This window comes from Euprymna scolopes, chromosome 20 (genome assembly GCF_053919585.1).
Source record: "Euprymna scolopes isolate OS-2025 chromosome 20, ASM5391958v1, whole genome shotgun sequence".
In the NCBI taxonomy this organism is placed as follows: domain Eukaryota; kingdom Metazoa; phylum Mollusca; class Cephalopoda; order Sepiida; family Sepiolidae; genus Euprymna; species Euprymna scolopes.
Window position 1 is genome coordinate 113,191,075 of NC_136501.1, and position 17,500 is coordinate 113,208,574.

At 32.1% G+C, this 17,500-nt stretch overlaps 1 protein-coding gene across 1 annotated transcript in view; it reads right to left on the bottom strand.

Moving 5' to 3' along the window:
- LOC145241574 (uncharacterized) overlaps window positions 1–17,500 on the bottom strand; it is a 91,596-nt gene that overhangs the window by 5,074 nt on the left and 69,022 nt on the right. The window contains exons 8-9 of the mRNA XM_080104656.1: window positions 16,151–16,545; window positions 7,898–8,604 (exon numbers count right to left, since the gene is read on the bottom strand). Coding sequence (XP_079960782.1) covers window positions 7,898–8,604; window positions 16,151–16,545 — 1,102 coding nt within the window. The remainder of the gene's footprint in view (window positions 1–7,897; window positions 8,605–16,150; window positions 16,546–17,500) is intronic.

Consider the following 17,500-nt stretch of genomic DNA (forward strand, 5'->3'; position numbering starts at 1 on the left):
ACACACACACACATTTTCCCTTTTTTATATATATATATAGATTATTTTCTGTATACTGGAATAGATTACCTCACAAAGAAAACAAAAACAAAACAAAAACAAAGCAATAAACAAACAAAAAAAACGTGATAAGCTTCATATATACAAATCTACAGGGAAAGGTATGAGGGGCGTGCAATAAGTAATGCCCCTGACCCACTTCCCATAGCAGTAGAGCAACGAAACTTGGCACAGTTATTAGTCTTTCTCTACATAGGAACCATCCAGAGTTATGCATTTCTCCCATCGTTTGATGCAGCTCTGGAGACCGTTTTTGTAGAACACCCCAGGTTGGTCCTCCAACCATGACGTGACTTCAGAAATCAAGGCTGCATCATCTGGGAAACGCTTTCCTTTCAAAAACAACTTCATAGCTGGGAAGAGGTGAAAGTTAGAGGGTGCAAGGTCAGGAGAGTAGGGAGGATAGGGAAGGATTTCATAATCACACGCCCGTGCTTCTGATCTAGCGACATGCGAGTTGTGGACCGGAGCGTGGTCCTGCAGGAGGAGGGTACCTTTGTTGATCTTGCCCCGCCTCTTGATTTTGATAGCTTCCTTTAATTACCTCAAAAGTGAAGCATAATAGGCTCCTGAAATTGTGGTACCCTTTGCCAGGAAATCTGTCATCACTACTCCGTCCTGGTCCCAGAAGACTGTGAGCATGACCTTGCCAGCGGAGGGCTGCACCCTTGCCTTCTTTGGAGGTGGTGAGTCCAAGTGCTTCCACTGCATTGACTGGGCTTTGGTCTCTGGATCATAGTGATGGACCCAGGTTTCATCCTGTGTAATCAGTCTTTTGAAAAACTTTGACTCATCTTCTTGGCACATCAAATTCATCCTCGAGCACTCGACGCTTCTCGCTTCTGGAATGGTGTGAGCAACCTGGGAATCCATCTGGCAGACACCTTATGCATATGCAAATGGTCATGAATGATAGTTTCCACAGACCCTGTACTAATCTTGATATCTTGGGCTATTTGGCAATAATAATTCGCCGATTTGTCAAAATGGCAGTCTCAACTTGATGGACAGATGCCTCATCAATGGCAGAAGAGGGGTGACCAGGTCTGGGAGCTGTTTCCACAGACTTCCGGCCATGTTTGAATTCACGATGATGGGGCATTATCACCATAAGTTTCTTTCATTTCATCAAAAGTCTCCATTTCACACATGACTCAGTTCAAACCCCTGTAAAACAGAAACCACAATTAGTTCAGAGCTGTAATTTGCCACATAACCCGTAGAGATATAAATCATTGCACATGCAAAATTTCAGCTAGATCAGACAACTGGAAGTGGGTCAGGGGCATTACTTATTGCACGCCCCTTGTATGCTCCGAAATGGTGCCTATTCTTTCCTGATTACCTGACATTACGTGGAGACTGGTATGAAATACCCCACAAGTTAAAGCATCTGCAAAGTAAACTGTTTCTTCCAACCAAGAATATCTTTTGTTTGTCGCTCGATTCATCGCGGGTTTCTGCCACTGTTTCTGGAGCAAATAATATTCTATGTAGTAAAAAAAGCGATATCGTTTAAATACAGTTGTACTATATTTAATACATGTATTTCTTCAAACGCTTCGAAACTTTATTCACCTATTTAATAACATTGTTGTCCTCCATGACAACATAGAGGGAGGGCCAAACGGCTTTTGCTATCATCACTATAGATTTTGACCCTGACCCTCCAAAAGGTCGCTGACCCCTAATCTCAGACATTCACAGCAAAACTTATCTCGCTATCACAATATATAAAACCTTTCCTTTCTTCCACGGGCTCTTACCGCCAAGCTAGATTTCCGCGAACAGAGGTTAATTGCGATAATTTCCCGTCCATGGAACACATTGCCGCGATACTGCTTCCTCACATATGACAAGTTGGTCGTTATTAAAACCGATCTCAACCGATTCCTATCTAGAAACATCCTCACAATTATTCGGACATGATTCTGACAATTACTCCATCTCATTAAGCCCAATCGTCGATTGGCATCTAGCCTAGATAAATGTTGATTCCGGTTTTGTTTTGCAATAAACTCAGGTACGCAAAGATGTTAAAGAAACAAATAGATAAAAAATAAATGTTACCAAAGGCAAGATAAGCCACTCTTCTGCCTACCTGGACAAGCTTTTGGTGTTTTAACTTGCTTTTATTAGTTTTTGACCGATTTACGGACACCAAAGGCGCCATTAAGGTGAAATTTGTGATGAGCACTTTAAAGTTAAAACGAAACCAAAGATGGCGCCTTTGATGCCCGAGAATCAGTCAAAAACTAATAAATAAATAAATAAATAAATAAATAAATAAAACATTAAAAACTTATTCAGGTAGGTAGAAGAGTAACTTATCTTGCCTTCGGTAACATTTATTTGTTATATATTTGTTTTTTTACCATTTTTTCGTACCTCATTCTATTTTAAAAAAAATCCTTGCAGAACTGCTGGCACTTCTGTGTGAAAGTTACATGAGGCGAATATTTGTATTTAAGTTTCAACAACCACCGACAGATGTCGCTTGTTAGGGGTCAATAACTCTTCCTTTTCTAAAAGTTTCGTGCAAACCAAAATTATATTTTTATATATTTTTATACAATCCTTCTGTACAAAAAAAAAATAAATAAAAAATAAAAAATTCTTAAACCTCTGTAAATGTTTCATGTTTTTTAAATTATATTTTGCTACATTTTATAAAACCTTATCGTAAAAGAAAATTCTAAAAACAACCAATAAATATTTTATGTTTTTAACACATTTATTATTTTATTTTCAGTTATGGATCAATCATTGAAAAAAAATATATTAATGCATTAAAATTATATTTTGATGCATTTCTTATACAATAAATGTTTCGATTTTCATATTTTTGTGTTATTTATTTCGTTATTATTTTTTTTACAAGGTATTCACCACTTATCAAGGCCCGGAAGCCACTCGGGGATAAGGGTTATTGCATGTACAGTAATCAATAAGATACTATCGTAGTAATCGTTAGTATCGGAGATTTGATAAAGTGTCATTACTTACGGGGACGGTTCATCAGGAATTTGTTTATGTTGGACTTGAAGACATCCAAGTTGTAGTCAGGTGGGAAACAGGCAAACGGAAGAGAGTTCCACAGGCGTGCACTTCTAAGAAAGAAGCTTTGTTCATGGAATCTACGTTTTGGTCTTGGCACAGATAAAGAGTGGGGAAAATTTTTGACAGTGGTTTCAGCTAGATGGATGTTTATCGTGAAAGATTGGCGAGGGGGGGCAGAGATTGGAGCTCAAACGAGCACTTGCCATGGAAGTAACGATAAAACAAAGACAGGCTCGCAACGTCTACCTGTGGGAAAGAGCTTGCAGGGAATAGAAAAGGCAGTTCCCTTACTAAGCCACAAAGCCTATTTTGTACTCTGTCAAGGCAAGATAGGCTGTTTTTAGCAGCTCCTGCCCAGACATGGCAGCAGTACTACTCCATCCTTGGACGTACTTAGCTTTTATATAGATAGAGAATTACATCAGCAGTGAGATATCTTCTGGTGCGGTGAAAGGTCAGGATCCTGCCATTTTTCCAGCGACCTTGGCAACTGACTTGATGTACGCGTTCCATTTCAGGCTATTGATGCGAGATGGGGATCAGAGCGTTGATGATGTAAAGATATTTGAGGTTCACATAATGGCCGCTAGATGGCAGTGCTCTTTCTAAAAACAGGGGTCGATAACTCGTCTCCAATGCTAATATCATACAGAAGTGCCGAATTGTTTTCACTTTTAAAACTAGATAGTAAATTTTCTTCCAAACTTGTTGGTACTATCGAGCTTTTAGCTTTTCTTTTCGACGAAGATTAGTTGTAATAAAATTTATAATTGTTTAAAAAAAAAAAATTGCCGTCAAACAAACTCAACAATTATTGTTTCAGAAATTGCTTACGTTTTCAGAGTCCTATTATTAAACAGTTACCTCCCTTGCATATGTGTGTGATGTGTGTGTGATGATGCACTGCTACGTGTCTGCGAGACAGACAAGCGAACCTGGGATGAATAGACATACACATTCGGAAATCTGTTTGTTCAGTTGAAAATATCTTGAGCGAAAAGGAAAGCAAAACAAAAACAAAACAAAAACAAAACAAAATAAAACAAAAATATCCTGTCTGCCAAGGGAAGCAACTCTTACACCAACAAGCAATAACAAGGCACGCCGCGTTGTCTCCCTTTTCACTGACATTTTTCTATTAACTAGCAAAATAATAATCATTGAACATTTATTTTCATGGTTTCGGAAATTAAGTGAATTAAACAAACAAACAAATAAAAAAATAAATAAATAAATAAATAAATAAATAATAATAATAATGATAATAATAATAATGATAATAATAATAATAATAATAATGATAATAATAATAATTAAGGTCGTACGTGAAACTAAAATATACCGTCTTGGTTTTCTAGCTAGGATCTAAGGGCAGTATCTGTTCTGTCTAAAAATGGTATCATAGGTTTCCGTTTGTGCCAAGCGTCCATAAAATGAAATATATCACAAACTCCATAAGGATATCGGAGATAAACCGTAATGGCGCCTTTGGTGTCCGTAAATCGGTCAAAAACTAATAAATAAATAAATAAATAAATAAATGAATAAATAAATAAAAACATTAAAAACTTATTCAGGTAGGTAGAAGAGTAACTTATCTCGCCTTCGGTAACATTTATTTTTTATATAAATGTTTTTTGACCATTTGTTGTACCTCGTTCAATTGTAAAAGAAATCCTTGATTTGTTATAGAATTGTTTTCACTTAATAAAGTGAAGCGAGATAGTAAATTTTCGGGTTTGTATTACTGTACACATAGATTCGAAAAAGTTGTCAAAAAAACAAATATATAACAAATAAATGTTATCAAAGGCAAGATAAGTTACTTTTCTGTCAAACTGGATATATTTTTCATGTTTTTATTCAATGTAACATGTTTATTCAGCTCGAAAAGCATACAGTGTTTACCGATGTATTGGAAAATTCAAAATGGCGCCCGACACTCTCTTTAACACGGTAAGTTCAGGAAAAGATGTTATAAATAATAAACTAGACAAAATACTGTTAGAAATTCGCTCAATATATGTTACCGTGACATAAATTGACATATATTCGGTGTTTTTTTAATAGTATTTTGTCTAGTTTATTATTTATAACACCTTTTCCCAAACTTACCATGTTAAAGAGAGTGTCGGGCGCCATTTTGAATTTTCCAATACATCGGTAAACACTGCATGTTTTTCGAGCTGAATAAACATGTTACATTGAATAGAAACACAAAAAATGTATCCAGTTTGGTAGAAAAGTAACTTATCTTGCCTTTGATAATATTTATTTGTTATATATTTGTTTTTTGACAACTTTTTCGAATCTATGTGTACAGTAATACAAACCCAATTTTTCTTCCAAACTTGTTGGTACTGTCGAGCTTTTAACTTTTCTTTTCAACGAAGAAGGAGAGATCCGGGTAAGAAGCAGTACTCGACTTGGCTCCTTTGGCAGTGTTTTTAGCAACACCGTGAAGATTCGTAATCAACAAACAGGGAGACCTGACGTTGCACGGGATTGAATGATGATCAACGAATGTTCCACACTTCTAATACTTTTCCTATTTACAATGGCTCCCCACGGGACGGAGTTAGACATCAGGGTCATTTTTTAACCCAGAGAAAAGGAACAAAAATACAAATTGTCTCAGTCATGAAGGATTTCATTCCACTGAGAGAGAACAAGAAATTGAAGTGTAGCATCTGAAGAAGAGATACTACACTTTGATCTTGACTCTAATATTTTTATCGTCATCAAAACACGTGAAACACTTATTCGTCAATCAAATGATCAAACCCACCATGTTGCACAGAAAGGAAGCTTCTCATTTCTCCTTGCAGTAATTTAGTCTATAATACATTGTAGTCTACATTGCAAAAATTATTTTTCAGAATGTGTGAGGGAATATATAATTATTTCTACTGTCACGAAAGCCAAAAAAACCGGAAGTCCAAGACTCGAGTTTCGCCCTCATTTGGGATCATCAGTTAGAAACATCTGAAACCCAAGCCTTTTGCATGCGAAGCAAGCATTCTACCAACTGAGCACACGCGCCGCACACAAGAAAGTCTTATTAACTATCATAGATCAAGCAAACCGCAAGGAAATCCGACATTGGAATGCACCTACATTCGTCTCGAACTATGGATGTGATCATCGCAATCACCCTTAACCCAAGTCGATATCTGACTAGTAGGAATTTATACTCGCTAGGGATGACATCACGACAAGCCTATCCTAACGAGCAATAAGTATTTTCAGAACGTGTGAGGGAATATATAATTATTTCCACTGCCAGACAACACTGCAGCCAGACATAGCCACGAAAGGCAACAAACCGGAAGTCCAAGACTCGAGTTTTGCCCTCATTTGGGCTCATCAGTTAGACACATCCGAACTCAGGATTCGAAACCCGAGCCTCTTGCATGCGAAGCAAGCACTCTACCAACTGAGAAAACGCGCCCCACACAAGAAAGTCTTATTAACTATCATAGATCAAGCAAACCGCAAAATTATTTTTTATATATAATGGCTTGAATTGAAGTTTAAAATGTAAAAATTAAGTATCATGCTTCATTTATGCTTTTAAACAGAAGCATTTGTTTCTAATGCGCCTCTATCTTTTCAAAGAACCTACTGTTGATTTTATGAAATAATTTTTATATACGATGAATTAAAGTTAAAAATGCAAAAGTCAAATATCATGGTTCAATCGTGCTTTAAACAGACACATTCATTTCTAACGCGCCTCTGTTATATCAAAGAAACTACTGTTGATTTTTACAGCTTGTACGGTAATAAAACCTCTCAAATCCACTTGTGACTTTATAAAAGTGTTAACTTTTGTCAAAATCGGTTCTTTCTGTAATCAGATTATTTATTATCGATTTTCGATACTTATCGAAGAGATTCTGATACAAAACATATCTAAGAACACTCCCAGACACATAAAGTACATGTGTGCGAAATTTTATAAAAATCGGCCCAGTGTCGCAAGTTTTCGATTAAACTCGGAATTGATGAGGTAAGTAGCGAAATTTTCTTGGATACCTAATCCTGAAAAGTACTCTTTTCTCTTAAATGATTAGATTCATCATTTAAAGTTGATATGCTGTAGCACTTACAATCAAACAAACGAACAACAAACACACAAATAAACAATCAATTAAATAAACAAGCAATCAAACAATCAAATAACCAATCAAACCATCATTTAAACAAACAATTACAGAAACAAACAAACAATCAGACAAAAAGAAACAATGAAACAAACAATCAGATCGCCGAACAACCAAATAAGCAATCAAGTAATTAAACAAAGAATCAAACAGACAAACAAATATACAAAGAATTATATAGTCAAACAATCAAATTAGCGATCAAGCAATAAAACAAACAATGAAATAAATAAATAAACAAACCATCAAATATACAATCAGTCAAACAAACGAAAAATATAGCAAACAAAATATCGAACAAAGAACAAATAAACAACCAATCAACCAAACAAATAAACAATGAAAAAAAAATAAACAAACCATCAAATATTCAGGCAATCAAACAGTCAAACAGAAATATAACAAACAAAATATCGAACAAACAACAAAACAAACAAACAAATAATCGAATAATAAAACAAACGATCAAACCAATATATAAACAAACGATCAAATATACAATCAATTAGTCAAACAAAGAAACAAAAATATAACAAAATATCGGACAAACAAAGAATAAACAATCTAACTAAAAAAAAAAAATAGTATTAAAATTTAACGATCAAACAAACCTGAAGCTTTTGAATAAATTTCATCTTTGTCTCCAGAGAGTTTGGCAAATTCCGGTTTTCTCAATTCTCGTTTTGGCTTCCGACCGTTGGATTGTGTCGTTTCTTTTATTGTTGATGTTGATGCGTTAACCTGAGTGGTTATCAAATTGCTGGTGGTCGCATGAATTCCTCTTCTGCGCTCAGCATCAACCGTCGATCCGTGAAAACGTCGAACTTTTTGATGCATTCTGTCAACAGACGTGGAAGTGTCACCGTCGGCTAACACCGGCATTTCTATTTGGTCACTTAGGTTGGACTTCCGGTTACTTGCAGTCGTCGGCACATTTTTCGAAATCCGCCGCATTTTCGGAACAGAAGTGGTGTAAACCATTTCCTGTTGTTGTTTAGCCGTTGACGCACGTGCCATTCGAGTACTTCCAGTCTCAATCGTTGTGATTCGGCTTAAATCCCCAACCAGAAACGGCCCGCTGGTCACGTGGTAAATAGTCGTGCCGGCAACCGACTCGGCGTCTCGTCTCCTACGTAGATTATTTTTGAACCCGCAAGATTGGTCACACTGTTCCGTCTTCTCCTCCTGCCGGCAGACGAACGTGTCGCAGTGCACGTACAGAGGGTCGCGAGTTTGGGAGAAAGTAAATGTCTCGAACCGAAATCCAACCGCGGTTTGGTTAAGCGGCAAAAGACTTAAGGTTGGATCCAGCGGACATCTTTGAATGAGAAAAGGAAAAAAAATAAAATAAAGTTTAATCAGACGAAGAAATGGTTTTAAACATGTTAGCATAGTTTAAACCTTTATTATTAATGGTCGTTTAGTATCTATGTGTCTTAAACCCAAACCTATATATACTTTTATTAACTGGCGCTATTGTAGCCCCTGGCTCTCTCTGTATATATCTAGTGTGTATATATATATATATATATATATATATATATATATATATATATATATATATATATATATATATATATATATATATATATATATATATAGTGGTATTGAGCTCTTTTTTAGTTTTTTTTTACAATTTAGCATTTACTCATTAAATGTATATATATATATATATATATATATATATATATATATATATATATATTAGTTTTACAGAAGTTCAGAAAAACATTGGTACCGTCGGTTTCAAGCCCAAACACAATGGGAAACCGTTAATAGTAACACGTAAATAATGTTCGGCTCTCGTCAGCCATCTTATATATATATATATATATATATATATATATATATATATATATATATATATATAATTATATATATATATATATTTAATGAGTAAATGCTAAATTGTAAAAAAAAAACTAAAAAAGAGCTCAATACTATTGCAGAGCAAAATATATCTTATCGTTTTTAATCTGATTAGTTTACATGTGTTTCCACTACTGAAATCGAATCACGATCCGATAGTTTCATCAGACTTTGCAGATTTCCTGCAAATCTTCAAAATCTGATGAAAATATCGGATCGTTAATTCAATTCCGGTAGTGAGAACATATGTAACTAAGCAGATTAAAAACAGTAATGATATATATATATATATATATATATATATATATATATATATATATATATATATATATATATTAAGTAATGTGATTTATAATTTAAAATTTAAAAATTAAAAAAAAATTTTTAATTTTAAATCTTTAAATTATAAATCACATTACTTAATATTAAATTAGCTCTAAGACATTTAACTATGGAGCTTATTATATATCTAAATTACAACGAGCACTTTCTATTTCCTGTATTTTAATTAAACTAGTAATTTCACTGTTACATTAAAATACACTCAGCTCTTTAGACTATTGTTCTAATCTCCTTTAAATTATATATATATATATATATATATATATATATATATATATATATATATATATTGCGAGTTATAAATTCCATGGCTAATAGAAAATAATTAGGTGAAGGTAGGTTCAACTGCTTGCTCTCTTAAATAGAGAATAGAAGTATCTTCATATATGTATAAACAGTGTATTTAGCCTTCTGAAGGGTGGCTATTTTGGAATATTTTTGAATGACAATGCTTGAAATTATTCCGAATGACCACGAAACAATTGTAACGAAACAATCGTAACGAATCTGAAAATGATGCTCTCATTTTTTATTTTTATTGTCTTGATTTTGTGAAATATTTATATCCTTGCTGGCCGCCTATGCATTGCCCGGTCGTACAATACGCTTAAACATGATATTTTAATTCATGTAGATTGCGTATGTATTAATATACTATTGATTATTATATATTATGAGGAATAATTTTCCCGGTGGACTAATTCGAAAAAAAAAAATGATAATTAAGTATTTTTTTAATTTTTTTTTTTTTTTTTTTTTTTATTATTATTATTATTATTATTATTATTATTATTATTATTATTATTATAATTATAATAATAATAATAATAATAATAATAATAATAATAATAATAATAATAATTAAAAAAAAAAAAATAGTAATGATAATTCCCGGTCATAAAATCCGCATAAATATGATATCTTAATTAAAAAAAACGTTTGCCCGGTCGTAAAAAAGAAAAAAAAAATCGGACTTGGGTGCCAAACGCGAAACATTAAGCAAAATTTTCTAAGCAGCAAAAAAAAAAAATAAATAAATAAATAAAGAATAGAAAATAATATGCCGCGTGCTAGGCGCGAACTCGCATGATATGTTAGTAAGCAAATGCGTTACCAATGGGACCAAATTTAGCTTCTCATGAAGCAAGAACGAAATGACGATTCGCGCATTCGCGGTTTTCAAATAACGTCGACAGGAAGATTTTTATCTGACCCTCCCCTCTCTTCAAACAAAACGATATATCTACACGAAATAATTGACGAGGGCGAAACCTCTTTAAGACATTGCATTTCTAGGCTAAATGCTTCTCGTTAAAATTAACTTCACTTTTTTCTTCTTTTACTGTTATGTAATGGATTTGTCTTCATTTATTTATATTTTATAATTGAAACTTTTTATCATACTTGATTAGAAGTTTTTTTTAATATTTGAAATAAAAAAAATTGAAGTTTAAAAATATTTTTTAAAGGTTTATTAAAATTTAAAAAATATTTTCATAAATTAAAAAAAATCTTAGTATTTCATTCTCTTACATATTGCTTTGTATATTCTTTCAGCATTTATTTCGCTTTTCTGTCTCTTCTTTCTCTTATCCCAGTCATATCGTCCGACCTATAATTTTTTTTTTACCGATTCTAATCTAAAAAAATTTCCATTTCGATCTGAATGTTTCCAAAGTCGGTGTTGTCTTTTTACCTTTAATTTTGTGTAACGCCGACATTTTCTTTACCTCTGACGAGAAGCATGTAGCTTTGAAATGTCATGCCCTAAAACTGTTTCTCCTTTATTCCTCTCTGTAAACCTTATTGAATCGATAATGTAATAAATTCCTATATAACTTAACGCTTTATCTTCTTATTCTATTGTTTACTCCTCTTAACCAGGTAGAGTTTTTTTTTATTTAAATGGATAGGGTTGCCTTACCGTTGAAAAGATATTTTTCGGCTGAAGTTTTATTACGTTATATATATATATATATATATATATATATATATATATATATATATATATATATGTATGTATATATATATGTGTATGTATATATATACATATATATATATATATGTATGTATATATATATGTGTATGTATATATATACATATATATATATATGTATATATATACATATATATATGTATGTATGTATATATATATATATATACATATATATATATATATATATATGTATGTATATATGTATGTATATATATATGTGTATGTATATATATACATATATATATATATATGTATGTATATATATACATATATATATGTATGTATGTATGTATGTATGTATATATACATACATATATATATATATATATATATGTATGTATATATATATATATGTGTGTATGTATATATATACATATATATATATGTATGTATATATATATACATATATATATGTATGTATGTATATATATACATATATATATATATATATATATATATATATATATATATATATATAGTGTGTCAGGAGGCGATGAAAAAATCCAATAGAGTGCTCGATCATGGATGTGAGAGCTTCAAAACTATATATACATATTTCAAAGGCGTACCACTAGTTTCATTGCGTTGAATCAACTTTGAAATATGTATATATAGTTTTGAAATAAATCTTGTATATATATATATATATATATATATATATATATATATATTTACCAGTGGTGAAAAAAAACGGACTAGAGTACTCACTGTGTAGTCAGAGCAGTATATAGGAATATTTTCCTCTAGCTGAAACAATTTGTAAACTCATTCTGGACTCACAGTAATAAATTTCCTATATATATATATATATATATATATATATATATATATATATATATTGGAAATCCAGCAGAGTGCTCAATTATAAGGAAGATCCAAAAATGAGAGCGTATTTATATTTTTGTACAAAAAGTTGTTAGATGAGACAAGTCATTGATGCCGTCGGTTTCAAACCCGATAATTAGGACCGTTTTAGATACCCATATCAATCTCTCTTCAGCCAATACTCATCATTTGAAACAGACGGTACTAATGACTTGTCTCATCTAAAAACTTTCTGTACATAATATATATATACATATATATATATATACATATATACATATCGATCGTAGATGTGAGAGCTGAAGATACAATATTTATTATGACACTATATATACATATTTCAAGGTCGTACCATTGGTTTCGATACACCGAAAACAGTAATAATATACTGTGGAAAATCGGTATAATCTCTTCGGCGACAAAGAAAAATCTGAAACTAATGCAAAATGAACGAACATAGAAGAAACGCTAGACGAGCATTTAAGACTCAGAATTTCATATTTAAAAAAATATCGTTTTAAAACTGACGTTAATAGATTATTATAGAAGAAAGAAAGGAAGAATGTGTGTGTGTGTGTGTGTGTGTGTGTGTGTGCGTGCGTGCGTGCATAGCGGGGAAGGGGGTGCGATGGAAAACTCTCTAAAAAATATAAAGGTCCTGTTAAAGCCATATTAATAAATAAAAGTAGCACAATTAACGGTAATAAATAATGAGAAAGGCATGAATATATTAATATGATTTATAAAATTTTTAAAATTATTTAAATTAATTAAATTAATTAAATTAAATAAAATAAGGATAAAGATAAATAAGGTAAATTTAATAAATAAATAAAAAATAAGAACTTTAAAAGAATTTTAAATTTTTTAAAAAAATATTAATATTTTAATTATGAGAGAATAATAGTGAATGGAGAAATTTAAGATAATTAAAATAATTAAAGGAAATTAATAAATATTAAAAGACTATACAACTATCAGATGCGAAGGTTGTGGGGGGGAAGGGGAATAGTTTCTCTATAAAGGTTATCCTTATTATTGGGGGGGGGTTATATGGTAAAGTTAAAGATATTAGGTGGTGAGAAAGGTTGAGATATGAGTAGGAGAGAGTTGGTTTGGAGATTAGAATGAGAGGTGAATGTGGAATTTAGGTGTCTATACGTGAATAGGGTGTCTTTGTGTAAATAGGGTGTGTGATAGTAAGGAGGTAAGGTGGCGAGGAATGTTGAGGTATGATTAGAAGAGAGATGGTTTGAGGTTTAGAGTGAGAGGTGAATGTGGTATTTAGGTGTCTATGTGTGAATTAGGAGTCTTTGTGTAAATGGAGTGTGAATCGGTTAATGTCCCCACAAAAGAAAATTCCTCCTCGCCAAATGGCCTAACAACAGCATAACTTAACCGACACACACACACACACACACACACACACACACACACACACACACACACACACACACACACACACACACACATTCTTCCTTTCTTTCTTCTATAATAATCTATTAACGTCAGTTTTAAAACGATATTTTTTTAAATATGAAATTCTGAGTCTTAAACGCTCGTCTAGCGTTTCTTCTATGTTCGTTCATTTTGCATTAGTTTCAGATTTTTCTTTGTCGCCGAAGAGATTATACCGATTTTCCACAGTATATTATTACTGTTTTCGGTGTATCGAAACCAATGGTACGACCTTGAAATATGTATATATAGTGTCATAATAAATATTGTATCTTCAGCTCTCACATCTACGATCGAGCACTTTACTGGATTTTTTTCATCACCCCTGGACACGCTATATACATATATATGTATATACACACACACACACACACACACACACATATATATATATATATATATATATATATATATATATATATATATATATATATGTTGAATATGAAAACTAGTAGCTACACATATGCAAATATGTTTCAGTGACCACCCTGCTAGGGAAAATCACATCATCAGGACAAGAATATCTCCGAAAGTATCAGTCAAAAACATTATCTTTTTATATTAAAACCAATCTATAGGATTATATCAATGCCAAGGGCAAAAGGGGTAACTAGATAAAATAAGTAATCACATTATACAAATTGATGTGAGATCTTATACAAATTATACACATTATACAAATTGATGTGAGATATATATATATATATATATATATATATATATATATATATATATATATATATATATATATATATATATATATAAAACCGGAACAGCACGTAAATTCTCTTCTCTTCGCCGTAACACCATAATAAAGAAAAAGAGAAAAACAATTCACGCACCGGACTTTCTACTCTGATGAGGCTATGTATTAGCGAAATATCGGACTTACAACAACAACAACAAAAAAATCAGTAAATAAAAATGATGTTATCATTATATTCCACACTTCAAAGTTTTTAAATTTTACTTTAAAAATAAGTGTCTTCAAAAAGTGTGCGAACATTTTTTACTTTAAATCCCGCTCGAAACTGGAGCATTTACACACTTGAAATCACCGGACTAACACGTAAATTCTCGTCTCTTCGCCATAATACCAAAATGAAGAAAAAGAGAAAAGAAATTCATGAACCGGACTTTCTACCCTGATGTGGCTATGTATTAGTGAAATATCGGACTTACAAAAAAAAAAAAAAAAAAAAAAAAAAAAAAAAAATTCAGCAAATAAAAATGATTTTATCATTATATTCGAGACTTCAAAGTTTTCAAATTTTCCATTTAAATTGTATTTTAAAAATAAGTGTCTTAAAAAAGTGTGCGACCATCTTTTAATATATATATATATATATATATATATATATATATATATATATATATATATATATATATATATATATATATATAAAAGTGAACGTGTCTGTCTGTCTGTCTGTCTGTGTACATTTCTCTACGCAATAACTCTGTCAATTTTTAGTCTATAGACTCGAAATTTGAAATACCGGGTATTGAGATTTGGGAAAATCGATGTGACGGGTGTCAGCCAGAAATTTGGCTGTTAAGGGGTCAAATTTCAACGATTTGACCTTTAAGAACTCTACAAAACTCCTCCGACAATTTTGGGTCTAGACACTTGAAATTTTAGATATAGGTTCTTTGAACCTGGATCTAACTTAATAAAGTGATTTGAGCCCGAAACTATAAATTTTAAGGGGTCATAATAGGTGTCAAATTAAAAAGAAATTGACTGCTTTTTCTTTTTTGCTCAACATACACTTCCAAATACTCGGGCAACGCCGGGCACCCATGCTTGTATATATATATATATATATATATATATATATATATATATATATATATATATATATATATATATATATATATAATACAAAAAGAATTCTTTTAACCTCATTCCTTATTTTCCATTTTATTTTATTTATCAACATAAAATTAATAACTCCGTTTTCTTTATTTTGTTGTTAAATATTTCCAGGAATATCTGCCTTTCTCACGGCTAAAATGCTAGTTTTATTTTGTTGTCTTTAACTTCTTCCCCCTCCATATTTTTTGCTGATGAGGAGACTATGTTTAAAGTATAAAACTTTTGTCAAATTATTGCCAATACTTATTGTCAATTCACATAAAATGAACATCGTTTCCGAAACGATCGTACAATCGAGTTGATTTTGTTTGTTTTTTCCTTTTGAAACTTATTTTTAACTCACAATTATGAATCGTTTTACTCAATATATATATATATATATATATATATATATATATATATATATATATATACACACACACACCCAGATATATATATATATATATATATATATATATATATATATATATATATATATATATATATATGACGTACTTGTTCAAGAGTAGGCCATATTTCGGGTTACCCATTCTGTCTGCAGAAGCTGTTATCCAACAGGATGGCACGATGAGTTTTAACAAATCATGATTTGTCTTCAAGAATATGGCCACGTTCAGCCATGCTCCAAGAGATATTTCTAACGGGAACTTGGTAATTCTGTCCGTAAATGTGCTCTGGCGATAGAATTCCATTCCAAAGTCGAAAGTTCCGACACTACTCTGCGTAACAGCAACTGTTTTGGCAACCCAAGCTCCCTGGCCACTTTTTCCTCGGCGGGGAAAGTTACAAGATAACGTGTGAAGGTAAGTATTGTGCCTGACAATATTCTTTCCGACTTTCGTTGGCAGATACCACAGCAACAGCGTGTAAATAATGTGAGATGCGTTGAGCTGAAAAATATTAATGGAAAAATTGGCTTTTTACAAAGAAAGATAAAATTAAAATTAAAATGGCAACACTTGACTTTACTGTTTTAGAAAATTAAAAAATACAGAAAATTAAAAACAAAACAAAACATACTTTCTGTACTAGCTGAACGCGTGACGTCGTCCAGTCGTACAATACGTTTAAACATGATACTTTTATTCATGGATATTGCGTATGTATTATTTTTATTAAAAAAAATTTTTTTTTTTACATAGGCATCACCACATTATCAAGGCCCAGAGGCCACTCAAGGATAAGGGTTAAAGAGTGTACAGTAGAAATTGGTCAATATAGTAATCATTAGTAATGAAAATTTGGTAAATTTGATAACTTATATGGAACGGCTCATCAAGAACTTATTTACTTTAGACTTGAACACAACCATATTGTAGTCAGCCGGAAAGCAGGAAAACGGAAGACAATTCCACAGGCGTGCAGTTCTAAGAAAGAAGCTTTGTTCATGGAATCTACGTTTAGGTTTAGGCACAGATAAAGAGTGGGGGAAATTATTGATAGTGTTTACAGCTAGACGAGTGTTTCTTGTGAAAGTTTGGCGAGGGGGGACCATAGATTGAAGCTCAGTTGAACACTTTCCATGAAAATAACGATACATCAGAGACAAACTCGCAATATCTCTTCTGTGAGATAGAGGTTGCAAGGAGGAGAAAAGGAATCTCCTACGAGGCTACGAAGTCTATTTTGAACTCTATCAAGGCAGGACAAGTCCTTTCTAGCAGCTCCTGCCCAGATGTGGCAACAGTATTCCATCCTTGGACGTACCTGGCTCTTATATAGATAGAGAATAGCATCAGCAGTGAGATATCTACCGGATCGATAGAAAGATCCCACCATTTTTCCAGCGGCCTTGGCAACAGATTTGATATACGTGTTCCATTTAAGATCAGGAGTAATGGTCAA